The 27948-nt window shown below is 44.8% G+C and overlaps 1 protein-coding gene across 6 annotated transcripts in view; it reads right to left on the bottom strand.

Moving 5' to 3' along the window:
- PTPRT (protein tyrosine phosphatase receptor type T) overlaps positions 1–27948 on the bottom strand; it is a 709404-nt gene that overhangs the window by 116416 nt on the left and 565040 nt on the right. For all 6 annotated transcript variants that reach the window (XM_044985246.1, XM_044985247.1, XM_044985248.1 and 3 more), the window contains one exon: positions 26518–26554. In XM_044985246.1, the coding sequence (XP_044841181.1) occupies positions 26518–26554 (37 nt within the window). The remainder of the gene's footprint in view (positions 1–26517; positions 26555–27948) is intronic.

The following is a 27948-nucleotide window of genomic DNA, read 5'->3' as shown; positions in this document are numbered from 1 at the left end:
CTCTATTTAAATGACCACACTTTCCCTTCTGGAGAGCTGAACTGTGTGGAGATCACAAGAAAGAATGAGTTTTGTAGTTACTATGCTTCTAGTTCCTAGTGGAGATTTCCACCATGTTTGGTACAAGAAATTATTTCTCTTAAATAAAGCATAATTCTGGAATAGTAAGGTGTAGGTTTGGGGGGGGCACGAGAGGGTTACCATTTTATTATTTATATTACTATAATCTTGAAAGACCACAGCTGAGATCAAGTCCCCATCTTGCAACAGTCATCTGCCCTGAGTTTATTTTCTAAACAGACAAGACAAAGGATGAGGAGGAAACACAGGCAACAAAGTGAAGTGTCTTGCCCAAGCTCTTATAGATCAGTGGCAGAGTCAGAAATAGAAACCAGGTCTCCTGACTCCCAGTCTAGTACATTATCCCCATGAGGTGACCTTGCCTCTCACTGGTGTGCATACAGGCAATCTGCAGTGCAGAAAATGCATGGTCCCAGGATAAGATACAGGATAAGATACAGCCTACATCACACTGCAGAGCTGTAAAGAACGCAGAGTGGGGGAATGGGTTCTTTTCCAAAGCCATGACCCTGACCATCCCACAAAAGTCACGTTTGTGAGTCATCAATCAATGCCGTCTTTAATAATGTACCCACAGGCACCGAAGGTTCTAATCCATCTATCCTTAATTATGACTGCAATTCATAAAGAGATAAATCCCATTAGACTCTGCTTTTCTGTAATGTGCAACTATTGGAAAACTGATCTTAAATTGTGACAGAATTGTTAGTTTCTTAAGGCTCTCTGGAGCATCTGACCTTTCTAACTCAATCCTCCTCTGCTTCAGAACATGAACAAAGCTGGCACTATGGTGACTGGTAAATTAACAATCCATTCTTTGGGAAAAGGAACTTTAAAATCCAAAATGAGTTTCACTGTATCTGAGCTGCATTGTTTATTTCAATAAACTAAATCTTTTAGAAGATTTCTCTTGGGCCTCTGAGTTGAAGGGATTTCTGTCAACAGGGAACAGTAACTAGATTGCTTGGATTCATAGAACAGGAAGTTGCATCAGAAAAGATTTAATGAACCTCTTGTTATACAATGCAGATGGCTCCAATCTGAACTGCTGTCTTAAAATCCTGATTTTGATCTAAGCTAATTAATCAGAATAGTGTGAACTTAGATGGTATCCCTGAGATACCCAAAATCCTACTAATCATTAATACTTAGTACTTTATTAGTTCAAAGTGCTGTTCATACACTGATTAAATCATCATAACAACCATGCAAGATAGGTAGTTAATTATTCTTATCCTCATTTTACAGATCAGGAAATAGGGTCCACAGGGATTCAGAGACTTGCCCAGGACCTAAACCTCAGATTTCCTGAGTCCTGTGCCTATTCCATCAAATCACACGGCCTTTCAAGCAATGCTAGTAAAAACTTGAGCAGTTCGCAGAAATGAAGGAGTTGTAAGCTAGGTACAGGAATGGCAGATGAGTCACCAACTTGCTAGAGACTGAAAGTCCTGAAGTGAAAGTAGCATCTGGAATCAGGCTTGCAGCAGAACCAGTCTCTGGGAAACCTAATGAGCGGAGCTGAGCTAAAGTAGGTTGGCTGATTGGCCACATTGCCTGATTGGTTGGAAGAGTCGCCAGACTGGCTCTCAAGCTCATCAGCTGCTCAAAGCATTTGCCCTGGCTGTGATAGCTCCTGTGCCTGCTTGTTCCCAGTCTTGCTCCTGTTTTGGACCCAGCCTTGCCCCACTTCAGGTAACCTGGTTCTGAGTGTCTGCTCCAATTTCTGACTTCTGACTTCACTTCTAATCCTGGACTCTAACCCCTCTAGCTATGACACTGGGCTCAGATTCCTGGCTACTGACTCCTGGTCTAACCCCTATGCTTGACTCCTGTTCAGACCACTAGACCAAACTCTTGATCAGACCTCTAAGAATGACCACCCATGTCCCGGTCACATGACAAGACAACACTAATTAAAATTTTAACTTGGAAAATTTACAGGCAGGAATAAAAACTGAGAATGAGAAGCCAGCAGGTAAAAAAATTGAGGTGATGGTTCACATGAAAAATATACTTAAAATATAGGTAATTGAAGGGATGGAGCTGAAAAGGAGAGTCAACATAATTTAAAATACAAGTTTACTCTGTGTAGGGCATGTCACACAAACCATGCTCCACATTTAAATGCTCCATATTTAAAATACCAGTTACAAAGCTGAATTAAAACGGGAAATTTGAGAGAAAGATATGAAGAGCCATAGACAAAAGAAAAGTGGTGGTTTACTTACCTGTAACTGAAAGTTCTTTGAGATTTGTGGTCCCTATCTGTATTCCGCTGTGGGTTATGCATGCGAATCATGCATCCAGAGGTGGAGAATTTGAAATCAGAATCCATAGGTTCATGCATGAGCCCTGGCTCACCTCTTGCCTCTGACCAAGAGGATAAAGGTTGGGGTAGACTGACCATCTCTCCGGTTCCTTCCCCACTGTGAATCAGATAAGATATGAAGTAAAGGGGAAGGAGGGTGAGAAGTGGAATTGATAGGGACCATACACCTCAAAGAACCTCCAGCTACAGGTAAGTATCCTCCTCTTCTTCTTCTTCAAGTGATGGTCCCTATTGTATTCCACTGTGTGTGATTGACAAGCAGTACCGAAGTAGGAGGAGGGTGTGAGGTTGTAGACAGTGTGACTGAGCAAGGCACCACCATTCCAAAGAAGGCATCGGCAGAAGAGTACTGCAACAGGGCATAATGTCTTGTAAATATGTGAAAGGAGCCCCACATGTCTGCTTTACAGGTGTCCACGAGAGGTACTGCCTGAAGTGATGTCATAGTTGCTACTTGCACTCTGGTGGAATAAACTCTTACCCCATGGTGGAGGGAGAGGTTTGAAAGCTGAAAGCAGAGTAGAATGCAACCAGAGATCCATTTCAAAATCTGACTCTTTCTGCTATTGCGACGAACAGCCTCAGGGGTTTCCTGATTGGTTTTGTTCTCTGTAGGTAGAAAGCCATGGCCCGCTGAACACTGAGGGAGTGGAGTCTTTGTTCCTCTGCAGAAGCATGCTGTTTTGGGAACAACACAGGTAAGCGAACTGATTGGCTAAGGTGAAATCCCAAAACTACTTTAAGGGTGAATTTGCGGTGTACGCATACAGAAATTTTATCCCCATGGAATATAGCGTATGGAGCATCTGTCATCATCACTCCAGGTTCTCCAACCCTTCTTGCTGAGGTGATGGCTACAAGGAAAGCAACCTTCATGAATGGAGGGACATGGAAGCAAGCAGCTAAAGGCTCAAAGGGGGCCTTCTGAGTGCTGAGAGAACAAGATTTGTGTGCCACTGGGGAGTAGGCTTCTGTGTAGGTGGGAAGATTCTGATTAGGTCTTTCCAGAATCTATTATCAGTGGATGTGCAAAGACCGAGAAGTTCTGAGATGGTGGATGGTATGCTCTGATCACTGCCAAGTAGACTCGCAAGGAACTGATGGACAAACCTGATGTCTGCAAAGATAGGATATAGTCCAAGATGAGAGGAATATCTAGTCTCTGGGAGAATGCCTCTTCAGTGTGCCCAGAAAAATAAGCGCTTCCAATTAGCTAGGTAACATTTTCTAGTACAGTCCTTTCTAATGTTACAGAGGATTTCTCATACATTGTAGAGCACGAACATTCTAAGGATAATGTCCATCCAAATACCAAGCCATGAGGTGGAGAGAGGGACACAGATTCAGGTACTTGATCTTGCTGTTTCACTGGGTCAGGAGCTCGAGGAACGTTAGAAGGAAGATTGGTGGTCGGGATGACATGCATAGGAGGTTAGGAAACTAGAACTGTCTGAGCCAAAATGGAGAAATCAGGATGACTCGTGCTCTGTCCTGCCAGATTTTGAGTAGAACTTGTGGCAGGAGTGGTAGCAGAGGAAAGGAACTGGTCCAAGCAAAGAAGAGGCAGAGCATTGCTCTGGGAGGGATCTAGGGCTCCTCTGCAGCAATACATAGTGCATTTCCGGTCTGCTTGTGGGGGAAACAGATCCCTGGTTGGGGTCCCCCATAGAGTGAAAATATTGTGCAGTACCGAATCATGGAGTTCACACTCATAGTCAACTGCAAAATGTCTGCTGAGGGAATCTGCAAGCACATTTTGTTTCCCAGGATGGTAAGCTGTTGATAGGGTGCTTTGATTACACCAGTTCCATACTCCAGTCCCAGAGGCTGACTGCTTCTGCACCCAGGGAGGCAGATCTCACTCCCCCCTGCTTGTTGATGTAGAGACAGTCATAACGTTGTCTGACATTATAAGGACACTGTAAGCATAGATGAATGGAAGAAAGGATTCACGTTCCTCTGTACTGCTCGCAACTCCAGGATATTGATGTGCATCCTCGACTCTTGAGATATCCAGGCACCTTGTGCTGTGTGACTCTTCATGTGGGCTCCCAGCCTAATAGGGAAGCATCTGTAATAACGGCTCTGTCCAGAGAGGAAGGGAGAAAGGGCACGGCGACGCATACCTGATGAGGATTTGTCAACCACAGGAGGGAACTGTCTGGAACTGTCATCAGGAGGTTCATGGAATGACAGCTTAGGGAGTATATTAACTGCAGCCAAATTTGAAGGCAATTAAAGTGGAATCTTGTGAACGGAGTGACGAAGGTGCAGGAGGCCATATGACCTAGGAGTGACAGACATGTCTTGACTGGTACATGGGGGTTGCTTTGTGACATGAGTTATGATATTGTGCATGGTCTGGAACCTGTCCTTGGGCTGATATGCTCTTGCAGTGATAGAATTTAAAGTTCCCTCGATGAGATCCAGAAATTGTGTGGAGGTGATTCCCAGTGAAGAGAGGAGGTGTAGCATCATGGAAGTTGGCATGTAGGCTTCCTGGCAGGACTTGAGAACAAGGAGCCAGTCATTGAAGTAGGGAAAGACAATGAGACCATGACCTCAGATGTGGGCCGCTACTACCGAAAAAATCTTGGTAAAGATGCTGGGGATGATAGCTATTCTGAAGGGGAGTACTCTGTACTGAAGATGATTGGTGCCTACCATGAATCTGTGGGTGGGATGAATGTCAATGTGAAAGTAGGCATCCTTCATATCAAGAACCGGGAACGACATGCCCTTTTATAAAGATGGAATTATGGCTGCCAACATGACCAGGCAGTCTGAGTTTGTGAGTGAAGTGGCTGAGATGGTGGAGGCTGAGGACTCCCTTCTTTTTGGATATCAGGAAGTACGCCAAATAAAACCCTCTCTCTTGGTATTGAGGAGGGACATGTTCTATTGCTCCTCACTGCAGTAAGAAGTTCACCTCTTGTTTGAGAATACTCTTCTGAGAGTGGTCCCCGAAGAGGGATAGTGAGGGGAGTTTTGGGGGAGGTAGAGATGAAAACTCTATCATATAACCAGAGTGGATGATGCTTAGCACCTGCTTGTCCTTTCTTATCGCACCCCAGGTGTTGAAAGAGAGTGCTAGATGACCCCCAAATGGTGTGGGGGAGTTGGGAGGTGTTGAGCTTAGTGTTTTGTGGCTCTCAAGCTCTCGTCAACCCGCTTGTTGCAGAGGGTGTAGGGAAGCAGGGCTTTTGAATCCTCTGTCTCTTGTGTGGTGGTTCATAGGGCCTCTGCTGGAAAAACGGTTGAGCCATACATTTGACCAATGGATGGTGAAATTTCCTCTTCGGGGCTGATGTGTGTATACCCAGTGCGTGCAGGGTAGCCCTGGAATCCTTCAGGATATGAAAGGACTTGTCTGACTTTTGGTTGAAGAGGTGTGATTCATTGAAGGGGAGGTCCTCAGTGGTATTCTGGACATCTTGAGGGAACCCTGACACATGGAGCCATGACTTCCTGTACATGATGATGGGAATAGCCACAGCTCTAGAGGAGATATCAGCAGCATCGACTGCAGATTGGAGGGTGGTCCTGGTTATCAGTTTGCCTTCATCTATCAGAGTTTGAAAACAAGCTCTGTCCTGTTGTGGAAGGCTGTCAGCAAACTCTGCAAACTTAGCGTAATTCAGGAAATCATACTTAGTTAGTAGCACCTGGTAATTGGCTCTTCTGAACTGGAGGCTGGATGATGAGAAGACCTTTTTTCCCCCATCAGATCCAGGCATTTTCTGTTTTTATCAGCAGAAGCAGAGTGGGGATGTTGCTGTCTAGTCCTTTCAGAAGGGGCATGGACCACCAGTGAATTGGCAGCAGGGTGAGAAAACAAAAATCCTGCACTCTTGGCCGGCATGTAATAAAACTTCTCTTCCCCTTTGGAGGTAGGAGCACAGGTGGCAGGGATGTGCCAAACTGTCCTAGCTGGCTCCAGTATGACTTCATTAACAAGGAGAGCTATTCTGTTGGGTCCAAAACATGCAGGATGTCTAGGAGTTTGCTTGGAGTCTTGGATTTCCTTGAGAGGAATCTGAAGCTCTCTAGTAACTCTGCAGAGAAGATCCTGTAACTGCCTGAAGTCATTGGGGTGGGGAGGGGATGTAGAAGTCACCGCTTCATCTGGGGATGATGATGGCAGTCTTGCTGGTTCTGGCAGAACTGCCAGATTGGGAGCATAGTGTATCTCCTCCTCTGTCAGATCAGGGAGCTGATCTGAGCATCCCCTTAGAGAGGAGAAAGATCAGATCAACGCTGTAGGGGGGTATTAGTCCCAATGCCCCCAATATGGCCAGTAAGAGGGGGTCAATAGGTGATCACAGGGGCCCTCGTGGCATGGGGGATGAGTGGTTCCAAGTTAGATGAGGCAGAGGTTGGTCCCAAACCTGTGTGGGTCTTTTGGGTGATGAGGATATGTAGGGTAAGGGAAGAGCAGTTCATCAGATGCCTCAGAATCTCTCAATGAGGAGAAGGCTGATTCCAGTTCCAGCAGCAGTGCCAGCGGTGCCATTGGAGGGGAGATGTGTATGGGATGGGTGATAAGTGACTTCCAGCAGTCAATTCTCTCGGAGGTGATATTATCTCCCTGGAAACAGAGGCCCCCACGGAGGAGGGGATTCCGGATCCGGGAGAGTGAAAATGTCATTTGGGAGCAGCAACAGGTTCAGCTCTCCCTAAAGGGAGGTGGGTTCCGCCTTTGAAACTGGCGAGGAGGGTGGAATCAGAAGCTGGCAGTGATCAGACTTTGTCGGTTCTGATGGATTCCCGGGGTTTGGGAGGAGCCAATGGAGCCCAATGCTTATAGGCTTTCTTGTCATGCCTCTGGGACTTAGGACATACTAAGTCCTCCTGGGCCAAGGTGGTGGGCTTGCTTACCAGTGGACTCAAAGGAAGACTTAGTCTCATGCTTATGAGAATGCTTCCTAACTTCCTGCCAAGACCCAGCTGTGGGGGTTTGTAAAGGGGGATTCTCCCACACCAGAGTCTGACTTCACAGCAGAAGGTGCACTCCTTACTGAATCAGGCCAATGTACAGTGGGGGTTCTCTGGCCTATGTCTGATTGGGGTCTCATGGCCTTCTCCATGAGGTGTTTGTAGAGACAAAGTTACTTCCCTTCTCAGGTAGGGTGAGGAAAGATCAGTAGAAATTGCACCTCGCCACGATGTGAGTTTCCCCAAGGCAGTACAGGCAGCATTTCTGGTCATCGCTGACAGAGGATCATGGGCAGGAAGCACAGAGTTTGATGCATGGAGTAGTGGGCATAGCTTGGTGCCTGGACAGGGTACAGGGTGGGGAGGTCCCCTTGGGAGACTAATGTAATGCTAAATAGTAAAAACTATTAAAAACTATTAAACTATTTACAAACTAGATGATTCTTATTTTGTAGAACGAAGCCGAAGCTGAGGACACTAAAGGATCTGACTTGGACCATGCAACAGCGAGAAGGAACTGTAGAGGCAGGCAGTCCACCCTGCACTTTATTCCCTCGGTCAGAGGCATGAGGTTAGCCAGGGCACATGCGTCCACTGCTTTCAAATTCTCCAACTCCAGGCATATGGTGTGCATGCGTACCCGACAGTGGAATGCCGAGAGGGACTGAAGCTCTTCCCTCAACAATAACCACACAGCATGGAAGGACAGAGAAGTGGCTGCTGCTACATGAGTGCAGAAGAGTGAGCAAATGAAATGGATCATGAGGAAGGCTTGTTCAAGTGCATGGACTGTTTTATAAGCAAGCAGGGCTGTCCATAGGCGCCAACTTTCCCCAGCGCTGGTGGGTGCTCACGCCCCACCCCAGCCCCAACTCCACCCCGTCCCCATCCCTGCCCCGCCCCCATTCCAACCCCATCCCCAAAGTCCCTACCCTAACTCCACCCCCTCCCTGCCCCATTTGGACCCCTTCCCCAAATCCCAGCCCCGCCTCTTCCCTAAGTGCGCTGCATTCACCCCTCTCCCGTTCCCTCCCAGTGCTTGCTGCGTGAAACAACTGTTTCATGGCGGCAAGCACTGGGGAGCTAGGGGGAAAAAGCAGGCACGTGACATGCTCAGGAGAGGAGGTGGAGGCGGAGCGGAGGCGAGCTGGGGTGGGGAGCCAGAGAACTGCTGGTGGGTGCAGAGCACCCACCAATTTTTCCCCATGGGTGCTCAAGCCGCGGAGCCCCTATGGGGCTGTCCTCAACACAGGGGACACTGATCAGACTAGATGTGGGAAACAGTTAGAAGAGACTGTCATGGCTTATGAAAAGGAGAAGGCATCCAAAAAGATAGGTCTGAACGGAAAAGGCTCAGGTTTATGCTGAGAAGAGTTTTTAGTAGACATGCCGCATCCCTTACTACACAGACAGGACACTAAGTTTTCTCTTTTAAAAAAGCTACCCTTGCTATCATAGCATCAGAAAATTTCCTTCAAAACAAACCTGACTTAAAAAAAATAAAAATAAAAAGAAGACTATTGTTTAACCCACTTCCCTCTCTTCTGACCAGTTCAGCTAACTATGGAGTTAGCATGAGTAAGGGCTTGTCTAGCCTGGCAAGTTTTGTCGATTAAACTAATGTTGGCATGAAAAAAATTGACAGAAGCAAAGTCACCAAAGCGAGTCTACATTTACTCCCTCTGTCAACAGCTTGTATCCACATTCAGAGCACCATTGTCGACAGCATGAGCAATGCACTGTGGGTATGTATTGCTAGGTGTGGGAAGGCGGAAACAGAGCATGGCGCATCCTGGGATGTGCAAAATGTGCCTTCATGCACCGCTTTGTGTCCCAGCCCTCCAATGGTTTCTGGCTTCCTTTCACGCTGTTCTGGCTTTCCTTTTGTGCCATTTTTCCAACTGTCAGTCTTTGTAGTGTGCGCCAGCATCTGCAGTGAGAGAGGATGGATCCTGCACTTCTCTCCTATGCGCCTTTAATTGTCGTGAGAACATCGCGCATGGCAGCAGAATTAGTTGCAAAGTTACTGATAGGATGAATCGCAGGCACCCAAGTGTGATATGGACAGCAGCAACTTATCAGTGCTTTTGGCATTCACAGAGCAGCTGCACACGGTAGAGCGTCACTTTTGGGCTAGGGAAACAAGCACTGATTGGTGGGATCGCATTGTCATGCAGGTGTGGGATGAAGACCAGTGGGTACAGAACTTTAGGATGTCTAAAGCAGCCTTCCTGGAGCTACGTGCTGAGCTGGCCCCCGACCTGCGGCGCAAGGACACCAGAATGAGAGCTGCCCTTTTGGTAGGGAAGCATTTTGCAATCGCTGTGTGGAAGCTGGCGAATCCAGACTGCTACCAGTCAATTGCAAATCAATTTGGAGCGGGGACGTCTACTGTTGGGGCTGTATTACTCCAAGTGTGCAGGGCAATAAATCGCGGAGGACTGTGATTCTGGGAAACGTGCATGAAATAGTGGATGGCTTTGCAGAGATGGGTTTCCCTGACTGTGGCAGGGTGATTGATGGCTCACACATTCCAATTTTAGCGCCAGACCACCTTGCCTCAGAACACATCAACAGGAAGGGATACTTCTCCATGGTGTTGCAGGCACTTGTGGATCACCGGGGGCATTTCACGGACATCAGTGCAGGCTGGTCTGGAAAGGTGCATGATGCACGCATCTTCAGGAACAGTGGCCTGTACAGAAAGCTGCAGGCGGGGACTTTCTTTCCAGACCACAAGATCATAGTGGGAGATGTGGAAATACCCACAGAAATCCTGGGAGACCCAGCTTACCCCTTACAGCCCTAGCTCATGAAACCTTACACGGGGCACTTGGACAGCAGCAAGGAGCATTTTAACAACAGGCTGAGCAGGTGCCACATGGTAGTCCAATGTGCCTTTGGCCGTATGAAAGCTCGCTGGAGGTGTCTCAGTGGCAGGCTAGACCTTACCAAGGATAATATTCCCGTGGTCACAGCCATGTGCTGCACTTTGCATAATCTGTGTGAATCTAAGGGTGAAATGTTTGCTCAGGTGTGGAGAACTGAGGCAGAGTGCTTGGCTGCACAGTTTGAACAGCCAGATGCTAGGGCTGTCAGAGGAGTCCAGAGGGCTGCTATTAACATCAGAGAGGCTTTGTGGAACCACTTTGACAATGATGGGCACTAACACATGTCTGCTTTGGATATTTGGAGTTGCTTCCCTGGTGCATCCATGTACAATTTTGGGGCCCAAGATCCATGCAACAAAATGCTTTAGAAGCTTGTTCCCGTGAGTGAATTGATTGCTATACACTTATGTAGAACACAGAATAAAAACGCTGTACCATTAAATACCTTAGCCTTTATTTATTATTTAAAAGGGTAAAACCTCACAACTGTGTGTAGCTCCAGCTATCCTTGTGCAAGCCGTGAGAGGGGTGGAGTGCTGTGAAGTGAAAAGGAATGTGTGGTCATAGAGGGGGGTGGGGTTGGCAAAGAATTGTGCATGTGTATGTGCTGCAGTGGAGGTCGACCACGGATCTGCTCAGTCTGCAGTTATATCAAAGACTTGAGCATCTCTGTCTGATCCTCCATAACTTTTATCATCCGCTCTGTCACTTGCCTAGCAGCTTCCCAGCACTCTTTGGGTTCCCTGGTTTGTCTCTCATTGCGCTGCAACACCTCCCTGACCATGTCTTCTTTGCTGTGTCTCGGCTTCTTCCTTATCTGCCGAAGCCAGTCATCAGGGGTGCGTGGTGTGTTCCTCAAGGTCTCGGCTGCTGTGGACAATGCACAGAAGAGGGATTGTTACATTCCAGAAAACGACTGAAACATTTCAGTAACGAGGGCCTTTTGCAACTAGCAGCAATCACTTTCTCGCTGACTCTAGGCAGGCACACAGCTCCGCGAGCACCCCAATCATGGTGAGTGTCGGGAGTGGGGGGAAGGTGGTTGTGCTTATGGACAAAACTGTCACGGCTTGCAGGGCAGATTTGCAGGGAACTCATTCTAAAATTATCACACACTTTTTCACAGGCGGCCAACCTGCTGGCTGATACTTCACTGCTGCAGGTAAGCAGGGAAACCAGGGCACAACTACTGCATGCTTGCAGCTTTCACCCCGGTCTATATGCAGCTCAGTTATGTGCCGCTTTGGTCCCAGCTCAGTGATTGCTAAATGGCATGGTACAGTTTCCTACAATGGGGGAACTAACAAGGCTGCAATCTCTTGGAATCTGCAGCAGAGGATTAGCAAGTACCTCTTGGAAACTTTCCAGAGCCTCTCTCTGGAGGATTCCATGCAGGTCTCGATGTCCATTGACACCCTGCTTGGCCATGTTAGCTACACAGGGCAATGTCCAGCTCACATAAAACACTACCTGCCTCCCACTTTTTGATTCCCTGCCACAGCAACTTACCTGGCATCTCATCTGCTTCCTGCTCCCCGTAGAGCACTTCTGGAGTGGAGAAATGTTCCTGGCTGCCTGCCCACTGGGAGCTCCACTTCTTCATCCAGAATTTCAGTCTCTGGGTTACCCCCTCTTTCTGCTGCCTCCGAAGTATCCACAGGGCTATCGGCGATGGAAGTGGAGTCACCACCGAGGATAGCATTCAGCTCCTTATAGAAGCAGCAGGTCTTAGGTGCACCACCTGAGCCATGGTTTGCCTCCCGCACCTTATGGTATGCCTGCCTTAGCTCCTTTATCTTCACTCTGCACTGCTGCGTGTCCCGATCATAGCCCTTTCTGCACAAGCCTCAAGAAATTTGCCCATATGTGTCCCAATTCCTATGGGGGACTCGCAGCTGCAACTGAAGAGACTCCTCTCCCCATATATTGATCAGATCCAAAAGCTCAGCGATGGTCCAAGCGGGAGCGTGTTTGGTCCAATAGCCAGCCAGGCTCACCTGGGAAGCCAGCAAGCAGGAAATGGAATTTAAAATTCCCACAGCTTGCAAGGGGGACGGGTGGGTTGGCTGCAGGGCAGTGGAGTTCAAACTGCTGACCAGAGCGGCAGCATGGGAATTGTGGGACACTTTCTGGGGGCCAATAAAATTAAAAAAAATAAGGCGTGATGTCTGCAATGGCTGTTATTCAACAATAAAGGGAGGAGAAAAGACAAAAGTCTCTCGCAGCGGGGGAAGTAGTTTGTTGCCAAAACTGGGCATCTTTTTTTCTACAAAATGTCCCATTGCAGTGTATCCCATTGCTGTTTTGTCACCAAATGGCAGTTTTTGGAGACAAAACTTGCCAGTGTAGACAAGCCTTAGTCTGTTAAGTAGAATGTAGTGAGGTGGTCCCCCACTCCCTGGTCTGAAAGGGTCACAGCCAGCCCGGAGAGAGGACTGGGGCTGCGAACTAACAGCCTGGCTGACTGGGGAAGCAGCCACAGCTGGGCCACGCTCCAATCAGACCTCAGCTGGCCCTGATAAAAGGGCTATGAGCCAGGAGCGAGACACACTCTCCCTCCAGCTTCAGAGGGAGAAGGACCTAGCTGCCTGGGAGCTGAGGGTGCAGGCAACAGAGCAGGGCTGGGGAAAGGCGAGAGGAGCTGGGGAGCTCCCGCCTGGCAACTCCCCAGGCTGCAGGCCCTGTGCAAGGCCAAAGCAGGTATTGCGGTTGCAGAGGCTGCAGCCCAGGGGTTAGGCAAAGGCAGCAGGTCCAAACCTCCCTTTGCCAATGATGAATGGCTTGTACACTGCAGTCTGCCCCAGTGAGCGGGGGCTAGATGGAGACTGGAAGTAGCTCTAGACCAGGGGTCTCAAACACGCGGCCTGTGGAGCTTTTCCCATGGCCCGCCAAGCTCCCTGCGCCCCCCCCCTAGTTACTTTCTGTGGCTGCCAAACTCCCCTTACCCCCGCCCCTCCCTGAGTTATTTTATATGGAGGGTAAGCTCCCCGTGCGCTGCTCCCCAATGTTTGGGGCCGGGTCTCTCCCCCGGCCCCGCCTGCCACCCCCACGCACCTCCCCCGAGTGTCCCCCAGCCTCACTTGCTGCCCCCTCACTGCTCGGAGCCTGCAGCTCATGCTGACTCCACTCGGCAGGGCTTCTAGCATCCTAGTGCCCCCCTCCACTAAGGCCAGGGCAGGCTGTCCTTCCCCTGCCCTTGTGCCCTAGTCCTGAGCCTCTCCAATGCCCTAAACCCCTCATCCCCAGCCCCACAGCCCTCACCCTTGCACCCCTCCTAGCCCCAAACTCCATCCCAGAGCCTGCACCCTCACCGCCTGCCCCAGCCCAGAGTCTGCACCCAGCACCCAAACTCCATCCCAGAGTCTGCACCCCAGACCCCCTCTCCCACCCAAACTCCCTCCCAGAGCCTTAGGGCAGGTGGGGGCAGAGTTTGGGGGAGGGCAGGTTCTGGGCACCACCAACATTTCTACAAACCTGCCACCCCTGGAAGAGGTAGAGCAGGAGTGGAGTGGTGGTGCAGCCCAGTGCAGTGGCGGGGCTTTACTGAGTGTATGTATTTTATTAAAACCGCTTGGAAATGACTGTTGAAAAAAAGAACACTTATGGAAGAAAATAGAGTTTTTCAAGACAAATGGGAGAATTTATATTTTTTCACAGAGATAAAAGATAAAATTCAGTGCCTTATTTGTCAGCTAACGATTGCTGTTCCCAAGGAGTGTAACATGCATCGGTGCTATGACACAATGCACCGTGAAAAATATGATGCATTCACTGGAAAAATCCGAGAGGAAAAAGTTCAGCAACTTAAAGCAGCATTTGCCAAGCAAAGAAATTTCTTTTCAGGGATTAACAAGTCTAGCGAAGATTCAGTAAGAGCAAGTTTTGTGATAAACGAAATGATAGCTAAATCATCGCGACCTTTTACAGAAGGCTTATTCATAAAAGAATGTCTTATGAAGGCCAGTGAAATTTTATGTCCTGATAGGAAGAAAGGTTTTGAAGGCATAAGCTTGTCTGCCAATACAGTTGCCTGCAGGATAACAGATTTAGCTGATAATGTGCAAAAACAATTGATTCAAATGGCAAAAGACTTCGAAGCATTTTCAATTGCTCTTGATGAGAGTACAGATGTATCAGATACCGCACAGTGTGCAGTGTTCATTAGAGGTGTGGATTGCAATTTGAATATAACTGAAGAATTGCTAGACTTAATGCCACTGAAGGGTACCACAACGGGACATGACATATTTCAAGGACTGGAAGAGTGCATTGAAAAAGCTGTGCTGCCATGGAACAAACTCGTATCTTTGGCTACGGACGGTGTGCCATCAGTGTGCTCTGAAAATGTTGGTGTAGTTGGATTACTGAAGACCAAACTCAACAGCCTCAATATACCAGGAATTAGCTTCACCAGTATACATTGTATTTTGCACCAAGAAGCCCTGTGTAGTAAAAGTCTACAAAGGAAGGAAGTTATGGATGTAGTTGTTAAAACAATGTTAATTTTATACGTGCACGAGGGCTGAATTACAGACAGTTTACTTCTTTTCTAGCAAGTATGGACAGCGAATATGGGGAACTTTGTATCACACTCAAGTTAGATGGCTGAGTTGTGGAAATGTTTTGAAGCGTTTTTTTGCACTTAGAGAGGAGATTGATTCCTTCATGAAAATGAAAAACAAGGAGGTTCCACAGCTTGCTGATTCCACTTTTATCTGCAACCTTGCTTTTCTATCAGATGTAACTGATCACCTGAATGCACTGAACTTGAAACTTCAGGGTAGAAAACTGGTGATAACACAGATGTATGACAGCGTTAACTCATTCAAAGTCAAACTTACTTTGTGGGGGAAACAGCTGACTGCTGGCAATTTGGTTCATTTCTCGACTCTGAATTCCTTAGGAAAAGTTGAACCCAAATCCTTGAAAGAATATGCAGAGATCATTTCTAACTTACACAAACGGTTTGATGTGCGGTTTAAAGATTTCAAGGCACTTGAACCACATTTTCAACTTTTTTCCTCACCATTTGCTGTTGAAATTGACTATGTTGAAGAGGAAATGCAGATGGACTTAGTGGAACTTCAGTGTGACACCATTTTGAAGCAGAAGTATACAGATGTTGGAATTCCAGAATTCTACAGGTTTCTTTCACAAGAAAGATTTCCCATGTTATTCTCTGCTTCCACAAGGATAATGGCAATGTTTGGAAGTACATATATATGTGAAGAGTTTTTCTCTTCCATGAATTTTAACAAATCTGTGTTAAGGTCAAGGCTCACTGATGAACATTTGAAAGCAACACTGAGATTGGTTTCGTCTCAGGATATCAAACCTAATACTGAGGCTCTGGTTGATGCAAAATGCTGCCAGCTAAGTGGCCAAAAATGAAATGACTGTCAAAATTAGCACTGACTTTTCACATTACAGTTAAAGTTAATAAAAAAAGTTAATAAATTGACTTTTAATAGCATACTATATTTTAATACTATACTACTATATTACTCTCCTTTTTTTTTTCTGCCTACCTCCAGGCGCTTCCTACCGCCAAACAGCTGTTGGTGGCTCTTAGCACTTTCCCCGCTCCTCCCCACTCCCTCCTGGAGAAGAGACGGGGTAGGGACAGGGCCTCATGGAAGGGGTGGAGTGGGGGCGGGGCCAGGGGCAGCAAGGGGGGGGTGTCAGTGACGTGGCCCTCGGGCCAATGCACTAGTCCTCATGCGGCCCTCGTGGTCATTTGAGTTTGAGACCCCTGCTCTAGACTGAGGCGAGGTGGGGATAGAGGGTTGGGGGTTCCCTGGGGAGGGGAGACCCAGATCTTTGGGGGTACTGCCAGGGGGCAGCACACAAGGTAAAGGGGTACCAGTGTCCAGGAGGGACACGGGGCCAGCGACAAGCGGGACATCGGCCGGCAGAGGATGCTCCAAGGCTGGAAAAGCTAATTCCCTGGCTGACCAGCAGGAAGCGCCGCAGTGGTAAGTTGTCGCTTTGCTACAAGAGCTATATCTTTATTTGCTGCAAGTAATGGATAGACTGTACACTGAGTATGACACTTCCAAAAGTACATAAGACCCACTTTCAAAAGAGACATAGGTTCCCAAATCACTTGAGCATTTTACTCTTAACCTAATAACTTTAGGTGCTGTTTGTTATGCTACTGGCCAACAAGGGACTAAGGCCTCTGAGGATTTGGAAGAGGGTTTCCAAAGTTATCCTATGGATTAATATCCTGAAGTTTAAAGCTCTAATGGAGGTACACCTGCTTAGCACCTCTGAAAATTTGGCCATGCAATTTACTCAGAAGATATTTATAGTTTGTTATAAATGAAGACAATAACAGTAAAATCTTGTGTAGACTAGTTTCTCTGGCTACCTTGAAACAGACTGTCAACAACCATGTTAGACTAAGGATCTATTTGTTTATCAACAAGAGAGCACACACAAGCATTGTTTTAGTAGGCTTGAATTCACTGGTTGTGCTAGAGAAGAGTGGTTTGCAAATATAAAAATATAATCTTCAACAATGTACCCAAGTGTGAGGACTTCAGCAAGGCACGTAAAATGCTGATCTTTCCTTCCATGAAGTAGAAACCAAATAAAACAATATATTAAAACCAGAAAGATTTCACAGAGGTCATTTCTGGAACTGGAACAATTCATTAAAAAACAAAAACAAAAAAAACCACCCTCTCCTTGAGGTAAAAATGTAGTGTCTTTTCTGTCGACAGTTATTGAAGAACGTAAATACCAGAGGCCTAATGCCTCATAAATGAGGACTCAGTGCTACACTTTCACCTAAACAAAAGGTTTAAAAGGGACAGAGAGAGTAACCTGTTGCCAGGTGCCAACAACTTTCAGCCAAAAGATAAATGCAGAGAAAGCAGCAGCACACTGTAGGCGTGGTAGTGTCTGGAGGGGGAGGCAGGGGAGAAAGATGGGCCTCTGTAAAAAGGATGATCAGGGATGCATATGAAATCAGTGGGTGGATGAGATAAACACACAGCGAGGAGATATGATTAGTGTTACTAAACTGAGCAAGAATAATGAAAAAGAAGCAATGAGAATCAATGATTCTTGAGATTCCAGGCAAATCTACCATGGAGGCTTTTCTTCTCTTCTCTTTGCTCTCACCCCGTCCATCAAAACAGAAACATTTAATTTCTGCTAGCAGCGGATCTTTACGCCCAAGGATCGAAGAGGTTATTGTGTTCACTTGGACAGACAATCACAGGTAACAGTGATATTATTAAAAGGTCCTATGAGGATGAGTGCAAGCGATGCTGTAGTTAAGATGGTGACAGCATTTCTCCATTATAATTCTTTGCTTATGTGGAGGGATTAATAGGTTAGTTGTAAATTATAAGGAGGCAGCCACACTGCCACAAGGCCAAATTTACAAAGAGGTATTAATTGGTGTGAATATCCAGGTAAATACAAGTGAATTTTCAAGTGTCCAAGCTTGCTTGCGCTCCATCTCTCTCAAGGATTTTTATCTGTGCCTTTCATATCATGGATCCAAAATAGCACAGCCCAGATCAGGGCTCTTATGTAGAAACTTATTCTAACCTTTTCCATATTCCTCTTTGTATATTATAAAGAGTGTCAAGCTTTTGAGTGGTGTGGATGTGAGAACCACTGGTACTTGTAGCACGAATGAGAAAACATTATACACTTATCATAATACAATAAACACATCATATGTTATACTACTAAATAGCAACTAATTAACCTTCACTATACCCAGGAGGTAAGTAAATAATATCCTTATTTTTTAAATGAGAACTGAAGAAGAGCAGCTGCGTTCAAGGTACTGGCAGAAACTGGGAGTATATAACCGAAGGTAAGATAAGTGTTTTTTATTTCCCCATCCCCTCTCTATTATTGGATAATACGGTACACTTTTCAGTGAGGCTAGCGGGACAGGGTTTTTTTTAAAAAGTGGAACAATCCACCAAAACTCACCTGCTCAAACGCTAATTAGGACTGTCTAACAGCCAGCCTATTTGGGATGTCTCATACTTGGCTTTCTGCTCTTTGTTTGTTCACCTGTAAGGGACAGATTTTGATATCCTTATACATACTGCATGGAATTCACCCCTGTAGAGAGGGCAGCACAATCCTATGCACTGTTTAAGTCCAATGAAGCCTTCAAAATAGCTCTTAAGTGGGACTTAACACAGGCTTTGTGTTGGCCCACTGGCACAGAGTTGAATTTCAGCCTCTCAGCAATGCCTTATTCTTTGAGCATTCCCATCAATTTCCCCTAAGTTAGTGCTCAACGTGAGCAAGGCATCAGAATCCAGCACTTATTTGCTAATTCACAAAATTCAGTAATTCATCATGGCTCTCCCAGTCATTACTGTAAATTGATGAGACTCTGCATTCCACCTTCACTGCACACAACCTAGCACCTACATGGAATTATTCTGAAAAAATACATTTTGTATTTTTAAATATAAAGCTATGACAGTATGGAGCCTGGAATTACACTGTTGAGTAGCACTCATATTTGAATAGATGAGACTCAATGTCCATAAAAATGTCCATACATACCTTAAGTCTGTAAAAGTCCATATTTGTGGATGCAGCAAAATGCTGCATTGCACTAATGTGGGCTTTTGTTAGTATACTCATTGCATTCATAACTGGATATTTAGGTCTAACCCTAAAATCACAGCTTTTGTGGTACACTAACCATCATATTAGGCTCAGTGGAGCCTTTGACTTAACAACAGTTCTCTTTTTTCAGGATCTGATACCCTACATGCAGGAGCTGTGGTTTCAGAGCTGAAGGATTGATGCCTTAATGAAGATTAGTGCGTTTTTAAGCACTTGCTTTTACTCTCATCACAATTACCGTCAAACGCCTGTTGACTGGCTAAGCAGAGAAAACTGCAACATATTCAGCAAAGGCCAGAGGCTGGTACAACAGTGAAACAAGGCTAACTTTCAATCTGACCATTCAAAGGTCTTACAGGTTACATGTGAGAGTAGAGACACAACGAACCAATAAAAATTCTTCATCATAACCCACTGAAACAGGCGTATCAGAAGGCAGGATGCAGTCCACCCTACAGCATGGGCAACATGATAGGGACACATACAGTCCCCAGTACAAACTGTTTTAGGGAGTGTATCTACCCACACTGTATTACTTGGGCAGAATGGAGTTCATGATTGTGTGAAAGATTTCCAGGCCTTTCAAGTCATACTTTCGGACACTACTGAACTGAAGACTTTTAATTCACTTGTGTTGTGGTATTACTAATGGCCCTCTCCACACCTGGCTCTCTTGTAACCATCTTAAACATTCTACTGCCATTATGGGGTTTTTTAGACTGTTCCTGAAGGAAACTGAGAACCTTAATGTATTAATAATAATCTGTTTCTGACTGTGGGCTAGTTGAGAAACAATTTAAGGAAACAGAGGCATAATGTATTAATAGCAGCTTTGGGTTTGTCATGCCTTTGGAAGCTCTATTTCAGGACATTGACAATGATAATATATTCATGATAACCTTTTAAAGCCATCCACGGTAGAGGAGCAATGGTAATTCATGAACATCCACTGAAGAATCTTCACCTATAGTGAAAAGGCCAAGGAATATTGATAACCCCATGTATTGATGGCACAATATGTAAATTATGAACATGTGACACCACTATGACCTCTATTTCACAAATTATCTTCCTGCTGCTCTTCATCTGCAGCTGTTCTGCCTTTGGCTCGAATTACATCTCTGATGCCAAAACCAGGAGGCTGTTGAGTGGCATTAGACTGCTCCTCTCTCTTACAAACCCTTTCTTCCCATCCTACCATTGAAAGGCCAGCAATCTGGTTTTCTCCAGGTAGCTGTCATCCACTTCCTCCTGCATACTCTTCCCTGGTTCTGCTTGCACCTTCCTCTCTGGCTTTGATGCCTGACTGTCACACCTCTTTCCTTACTCATCCTGCTAACTTTCCTTCTAGGAGATTTCAGCTTCCATGGTGATAACCAGTCATACCCTGCTGCCTCTCAGCTTCCTTCTCTGTTCTTCTGTGGAGTGACTCCCATACTTGGGGCCAAGTGGTGGCCTTTAGCCAATGGTGCAAGGAATGCCTGCCGCAGAGTCACAGAACTGGCCGGGGGCAGGATTCTGTCATGGAGCTGGAAGCTAGGTTCCTCAACACAATTCTACCAATTCATCCCAGTCCTGACCTTCAACATTGTTCCTGCTGTTCCAGCATGGGGCCTTTCTTGGTTAGAGACCAACAATCACACCAAGCAGTGTAGAAGTGCCAGGGGGCAGACCGATGTCCACTAGGAAGTGGGCTGAGGTCATTAATTAATTTCATTTGAACTGAGTTCTCTAACAAATAAAGGTTAGTGCATTATCTCACTGAGTCAGGAACCCTCCACAATACACATTTTAAATCAATTTAGTTATATCAAGCTACAAAATTTGACGAAAATAAGGATGCTCACCAGCCAGATGGACATCTGAATATTAGGAAGCTTGATTTGTTTTCCCAGTGGGGAATATTTTTCATAAAGAGTGACGTAAGTGTTGCTGTTATTAACATTTAATTATGGTGCTACGGGAAGCTATACTTAAAATAACTTTTGGAAGGGAGAGACATGTTAAGGAAAAACATTTTCGTGCATCTAACCTAAGCAATGCAATGAAGGTTTTTGAAAAAAATAGCACAGAATGGAATAAACCTGTCAAAAGAATAACATTCAAGTGCATCAAAAGACAAAATGCAATAACAAACAGACTTGATGTGGGATTAGATTTGTTTAAAGAATACATTATCTGTCTACCAAACCAGAATATATTTAAGAAAACAATGGGACTCTCTTAAATGAAGTTGAAAGAACAAGACCTATTAGAGGAACAGTTTTCTCATGAAACAAGATTATGTGGGTAGTAGGATTTATTTCCCCTGACTTTCTATTGCCATTTTTACTGGCATTATTTTTGTAACAAATATTTTTCTTCCACAATATTCCATTGGTCACTTTTAAGACTTGGGTTCATTTCTGAGCTCTCATGATTGATATACACTCAACTCTCCCAGGCAGCTACTTCTGTTGAATGACAAAATTCCTTTTGCTTGATGATGCACTAGAAAAGGACTGAAGATCCTCACTCTGCATTTCATGCTTCTGAGCCTGCAAGGCATTCAGGTACCAAGCCTGGTATCCTGTCTGTTCTATCTTCTCAGAGCTGCCATCTTGCAAAGTCAATATTCATTTGGGAAGGGGAATGAAGCCAATTTAAGAATGACCTTACAGCACTGAAAGTGGAACACATCCCTACGAGGATTTCATTCAACTCAAATAACTGCACGTCACACCCCTGTATATTGAATCCCATGTCTTTTAAGTTAAGTTGAAGGAAACTGGATTCCCCCCCCCCTACATTTAAACTTTCTGGATAAAATTAAATGTTGCTGGGTGCAAAAAAGCACTGATAGCACTGGACACAACACTGGCATGAGGGTACAAGTTTATTACACACAGCTCTGAAAATGCAATCAGAATCAGGTTGCCAAACACATGCCAAGTTCTGAGCTTCTCCTGTGGCTGTCTGTGGTAATTTTTGTGACATGAACTAGTTTAAGACCATCAGTTTGAGGGTTTGATTCTGCAAAGCTCTGTGCTGTGAAACTCCCACTGATTTCAATGGAAGTTTGGCACACTGCTTGTAGGATCTGGTCTTTGTTTTTTTCTTGCCCACTACTTAGTAATGGAACCCAAAGTAAAAAGTGAGTGCATTAACCCAGCACCAGGAAGTGCCACAGTCACTTTGAGTGCACTGCGGGCAGCAATGTGAGAATATCTCCAGGTACACTCAGGGTGACATTCACCAGCTGGAGAGGGCCAACATGAAGTCAGTGCACCACTTACGTCCTACCTGAGTGCTATTTTGAGGACAACTGTTGCTTTGGACTTCTGCTGGCCCTCTGCACAGTGGTGAATTTCACCCTCTGTGCAAAAGAGTGGCATGTCAGAGAAAACCCTCCTTTAAATAATAGAGTAACTTCAAAATTGGGTTCCCCATGCATGCAAAATACGAAACAAAAAAAAAATCAAGAAACTGCTCAACTCCTTCAAGTTTTTAATGATCTTCCTTGTCCTGAATTGATAATCACCTGTGCTCAAGAGGCTGGGAGGATTTCGTGTGGTCACCTGTTGCCTACCTAGTACTGCTAAGAACAAGGAAAACAGTTCCCAGGCAGCATGCACAAGAAAAAAAAAGGAAAATAAAAATAAAAATGTACCACTTAATGATTAAAATTGCATTTTTTTAATTTGCAAGAACTCACATTTAAAAGAAAAAAGAAATGAATATCAAGATATTAATATCAAGAAGCGCCATTAACAAGCCCTTTGCCTTGGGCACAATTAGGTGTTGAAATGTATTTATTGCATTCTGAGAGTAAAAGAGGTAATCTTTTCTTCTCAGGAAGAGGTTGCAGTTTTCTCAAAGAAAGTGTCAATATAAATATGCACTGGGTGCTGGGGAGGAGAGAGATCAGTTAATTCCAAAAGAATGGATCAAATTAAAATAAATAAAAAAAAATGAATGCCATCAAAGAAACTAAGTAGCAAACTGAATAAATAAACTCTTTGAATTAAAATGGTATGGCAGAGAGCTGGTAAATTGGGGTTTAATTTCATGCTTATTTTTAAATGTCATCCAAGGTGACTAACACTTTTATAATTTTCTTTCTTTCTTTCTCTCTCTCTTTTTTTTTCCACAGCAATTTAAAAAGAGGAGTAACCTGTCTGTGGAGAGACATTTATGAATGGCTGAGGTAAGAGATTTGAGGCCAACACCACTGAAAGCAAATACATGCATATATCAGGGTAATGGTGTTAATTAGTGAGCTAAAACAGATTAGTGAATTATGAAATAGCTACAGGAGATGAGACAAATGCACCAAGCTTTCTGATGGATCATCAATATCATGGCAAAATCTGACTATAATGCCCAGTGAGAGTCTAACCTCCCCTGTCCCACTATTTATGGGATGGGCCAAATCTTGCCCCGGACAGTGCTGTAAGTAGGAGACAGATGCACTCTAGAAATTCTGCCTTCCATAGTAGAATTCCACCAGTTGTATCTTAGAGAATGTGCTGCTGATTGCACTAACTGGTGAAACTGATCCCAATGCAGTGTGTTAGCCTAAAACCTTTGCACCACTTAAGTCCCACTTAAGCCATTCGGGACATTACAGGTGCACAGGCCTTGTACTGGACCTCTGTTTGGGGTCAATTTCACCCAACAAGGAGCAGTGTGCATGCTCAGGAAGAGTATGCTGCAGAACACAGCATGCAAGTGAGATGGTGAGGGGCTGGACCCCCCCCCTCCCACCCGCACCCCATTCACAAGCTGCCTTTGCCCTTTAGTAGCTAGTGCTCTAGAGAAGTCCATCTTTCCGAGTAAGGAATCCCTGGACAGAGCTTAGCTGAAATGAAAATGAAGGGCCAGTCTGAACATCTTTATGCTAAACAAGAGATTTCAATGACATCATAATATGATTAGGCAAAACTAGTCTGCTGTGAAGCAACTTGACTGCCCCTATTTATTTATTTATTAAACTAAAGCAGTTTAAGAAGGGTTGTCTAATTTTCTGAGAGAACTGAATTTAAAGGCAAATGCCCTCCCCGTCCGGCTGGAACAGTGACAATGGAATGGTTTGTTGAACTTCTCAAGTAATTAAAGTTACTCAGCTTTTTGTCTGGTGCCTCACAGCTATAATGTGCTATAATCTCCCAGTAACACACTACCTGTCAAGTCTTATTGCTTAATTATTCTCACATTCAAGTTTACTGCCCATGTTAATGACAGTTTAAGAGAATATCTGCCAGACTTAAGCACAGTTAATGGTCTTGATTCTAACCTCACTTTCACCAGTGTAAATCAGGAGTAACTCAACTGAAGCTGATGGGATTACTCTGGGGTAAAACATGTAAGTAAGATCAGGCCCGTAGACTGAAAAGGGAGTTTATAAAAGGACATTAAAGAGTCCCACATTTATTCTCTCTCACCAGCTCCCAAACAAACTGTGGTCATTCTATGACACAAGTCAAAAGTGGACTTTCTAATTGCCAGTGCTGGTAGACCAGCCAGGAATTTGAAAGCTTTACTCTGTCAGCCTCTTATAAAGGCATCATAGTCACACATTAGCAGGCAGCTTTGCTGATGATGCTCAAGATAAGGATGGGATACATTGGGTAAGATGGCGCCATTCTAAGAGAATAATTTTTTGACCCTAATCACAATGTAACTATAGTTATGCAAGTACACCTGGCTATTGCACATCTCTGCTACTAGAGCAATATGTTTACAGACCTGGGGCGTGACTCCCTTCTTACAGATGGCTGGATAGTGGCATGGTTCTATTGACTTGTAAAAAGTTACTACTAGGAGGAGAAACAGCTGCATGATATTTGGGTACCTTATAACAAGAAAGATTCTAGATCATAGACAGGGAATATTTTGCTGTATGCTCAACTTCCCCAGATTGAGCAATCCCCCTTTTCACCTGCTATTTGCAGAGGTGCCATTTGTAGACATGAACAAATGTTGTATCATTGGGAATACTAATGCTGCGGCAACATAATCCCTGAGTGTCCTAGTCAACATTGTATCTTTGGATATGCCAAAGCAGTATGGCATAAAGTTACCCCATAGATATATTTATTCCAGTGCCCTAGCTTGTGATCAGACATTCAAACATGTACAGTTGCATTTCATGCCAAAGAAAAAAAAAGGAAAGAAAAAAGCACATATTGAAAAGTACATGTAACAAAAAAGGGAAAAAAAGAGAACACCAAAAAACACCAACCCTCAAGATAATGAAGACACAAGACACTTTCCTGTAAATCAAAAGTAATGCCCACTGAGAGCGAATGAGCATGCGTGCACACACGAGTGAGAAAATGAACACTTGCTCTATACATTACTTTCATAAATTCCTGCTCTTTTCCATTCATGCCAACCAAGAACAGCGCTGAGGACAGTGTTTACCATGAGACAATGACTTTTAGAGTCTTGGGTGGCTCTACCCATTCTTATTATATCTGTCACTAGTGTAGATCATCTGAGATTTCTCATGCTAAAAGGGCACAAACATTCAAGAATGATAGAATACAAGTAAGCTGGTGGCTCTTTTGATAGCCTACTGGGCTAATAAAACACGATCCATTTGGAAAACTATCTCAATCTTCAAATGCTTATTTAAACCTACTGTGAACTATCCAAACCTAACCAGACCATCCTAACCAGGAGAAGTTACAAGAACAGGAATTCTTGCTTCCTTGCCAGATGTGTGCTACTCCCTGCTTTTGGCTAGACCATAAACACAGTAATGCAGCACTTCCACACCCGGTCCCAGAACTAGGAACTACAGAGATAAAAGAATGTAATTATGGCTTTTGAAAAATGAAGTTATCTTGACTTTTCTAAACCTCAGAAGATACCCCAGTCACATTCTGGGCAAAACGTATGTATAGCTTCTGGTTCTACCCTATCTCCCTCTCTCATCCAAACCTCCTCCTACCACCAGAAAGCCAAGAGAGTGATCTGAAATGGACGTGTAACTCAAGGTTTAGATAAAGTGATGGGGTAGGGAGGAGAGAGATTTTGAGACACACAGAATGTTTGGAACCCAGAGATAGGAATTAAGATGATGGTTTGATGAGGAACCTCTACAGAGGGAAGCAACAAGAAGGGGTAGGGGACATTACACAACAGCAGAGCCACAAGCAAATGAGGGGGAAATGGCTCATCCTCTTTGGGTTTACAATGGTGACACAAGCTGTTTACCACACCAGATGTTGGCAGAGAAACACCCCCACCCCCCTCAAAGTGACTCTGTGGATACGTCTAACAAACAGCTGGAAGGAGTAAATCCCAGCTTGGGTAGACCTACACATGCTAGCTCTGATTGAGTTTGCATGCTAAAAATAGCAGTGTGGTTGCAGTATCACAGGGGCAGCTGGGGCTAACCACCTAAATACATACCAAGGACCTTTGCACTAAGGCAGCTAGCCCAAGCCACTGCCTGGGCTGCTGCAGCTACACTGGTATTTTAGGAGGCTAACTTGATCAGACCCTACATACAGGAAAGTGGTTTTGGAAACAGGCATTTTGCCTGGACAACCCACACCTGCTTTAAATGAGGACCACTATTTGAGTGATAATTGTAATTAAGTTGTGTCACCATTGTAGCTTTCACCATATCGGCATAAGCTTGCAACCAGGAGGAAGAGTCTCACATACCTTTTGTCGCCAGTCGGACACAGTTGATTTTGGTCTCCTGAAAATAATAAAATATAGGAGATCATCAGGGTGTTTTGTTATTTCTCCATTTAGAACAAGTTTTAAAAATACAATAATAAAATAAAGTCGCTTTTTCCTTACATGTCATCTCTGAAAATTTTGCACCTTCTTCCTTTTCTATTAAACACTTTGTACTAATCAATTTGTGGACAGTTGCTCCACTAAGTAACTGTTAGAAAGTTACAGGGACAACACATGTGCAATTTTTCTTCTGCTGCATGTGTGAGGGAACATAGTGGGTTGATCGACTAATGGGCTTTACCAGTTTAACAGCCTAATTTGATAACAGGCAGAGAATCCCTACAGTCACACACAAAAATGCATGCAATTATACACCTAATTTTCATGCACAATTGCTACAATTAACCCCATCTGCTGCACTTTGATGTGGCTGCTGGTCCCAAGCCAGGTAAAGTGGGAAGGATGGAGCGCAAGGCTAACTATGTAGCCTTATAAAACACAAATACCCTCTCTCATTTTCATTATAAAAATGGAACCAGGCTACCATTCTGGTAAAAATGGCTGCTCAGCAGAGAGTACTGCCAACTCCACATGTTGCATGAAGGTTCCTAGGGAAATCCAGTCTCTGGAAGCCAAGACCCCAAAAAGTTTAATGCCAGGAGCAAGAAAACATTTCAAAGTTGCTACAGGAATGTGAGAACAATGTTTCAAACAGCAAAGACCTTGCAGATTATGAGGCAGATGGACAACTATGGACTTGAATCCTGGGCAGCAGTGACAGCAGACTGACAGACAAAGATAGGAAGCGCTTCAAACATCTCATTTATTCAAGTCATAGTGACAACACACTCTCAAACGGAGTAACGCTCACTATGATAGACTCGGTGGAAAAAACACCTATGAACCGGAAACCTATCAACCAACCATTATATGCGCCACATTCCAAACCAGAATCGTAACGATGTCAATCATACAGTGATATGCGCTGACAGAGGAACACAGCGATGAGGATAAAGGTAGGTTCTATAACTGCCTACAAAGTATGCTTGATAGAATACCAAAACCGGATTTACTTCTTGTGATAGGTGATTTTAATGCTAATGTAGAATGCAGTAACCATGGAAGGGAAAGAGCAATGGGGAAGCCCTGGTTAGAGATCATTAAGCAAAATGGCAAGAGTCTCATTGAATCGTACTTGGTGTCCGATCTAGCTCTTGCAAGCACCCTGTTCCCTCATAAAGACAAACATAAAGAAACATGGAATTCACCAGATAGCAAAACAAAAACCAGACTGATCACATCTGCATCAGCTCAAGAGGCAGGTCATCTGTCCAAGAGGCAAAGGCTAACTGAGTAGCAGATGACAGCAATGACCAGAATCTTTGCATTGCCAACATAAAATTCAAATGG

The sequence above is a fragment of the Mauremys mutica genome, chromosome 13, assembly GCF_020497125.1.
Source record: "Mauremys mutica isolate MM-2020 ecotype Southern chromosome 13, ASM2049712v1, whole genome shotgun sequence".
Taxonomy (NCBI): Eukaryota; Metazoa; Chordata; order Testudines; family Geoemydidae; genus Mauremys; species Mauremys mutica.
The sequence above is the reverse complement of the archived record's forward strand: the minus strand, read 5'-3'. Positions and strand labels throughout refer to the sequence as shown.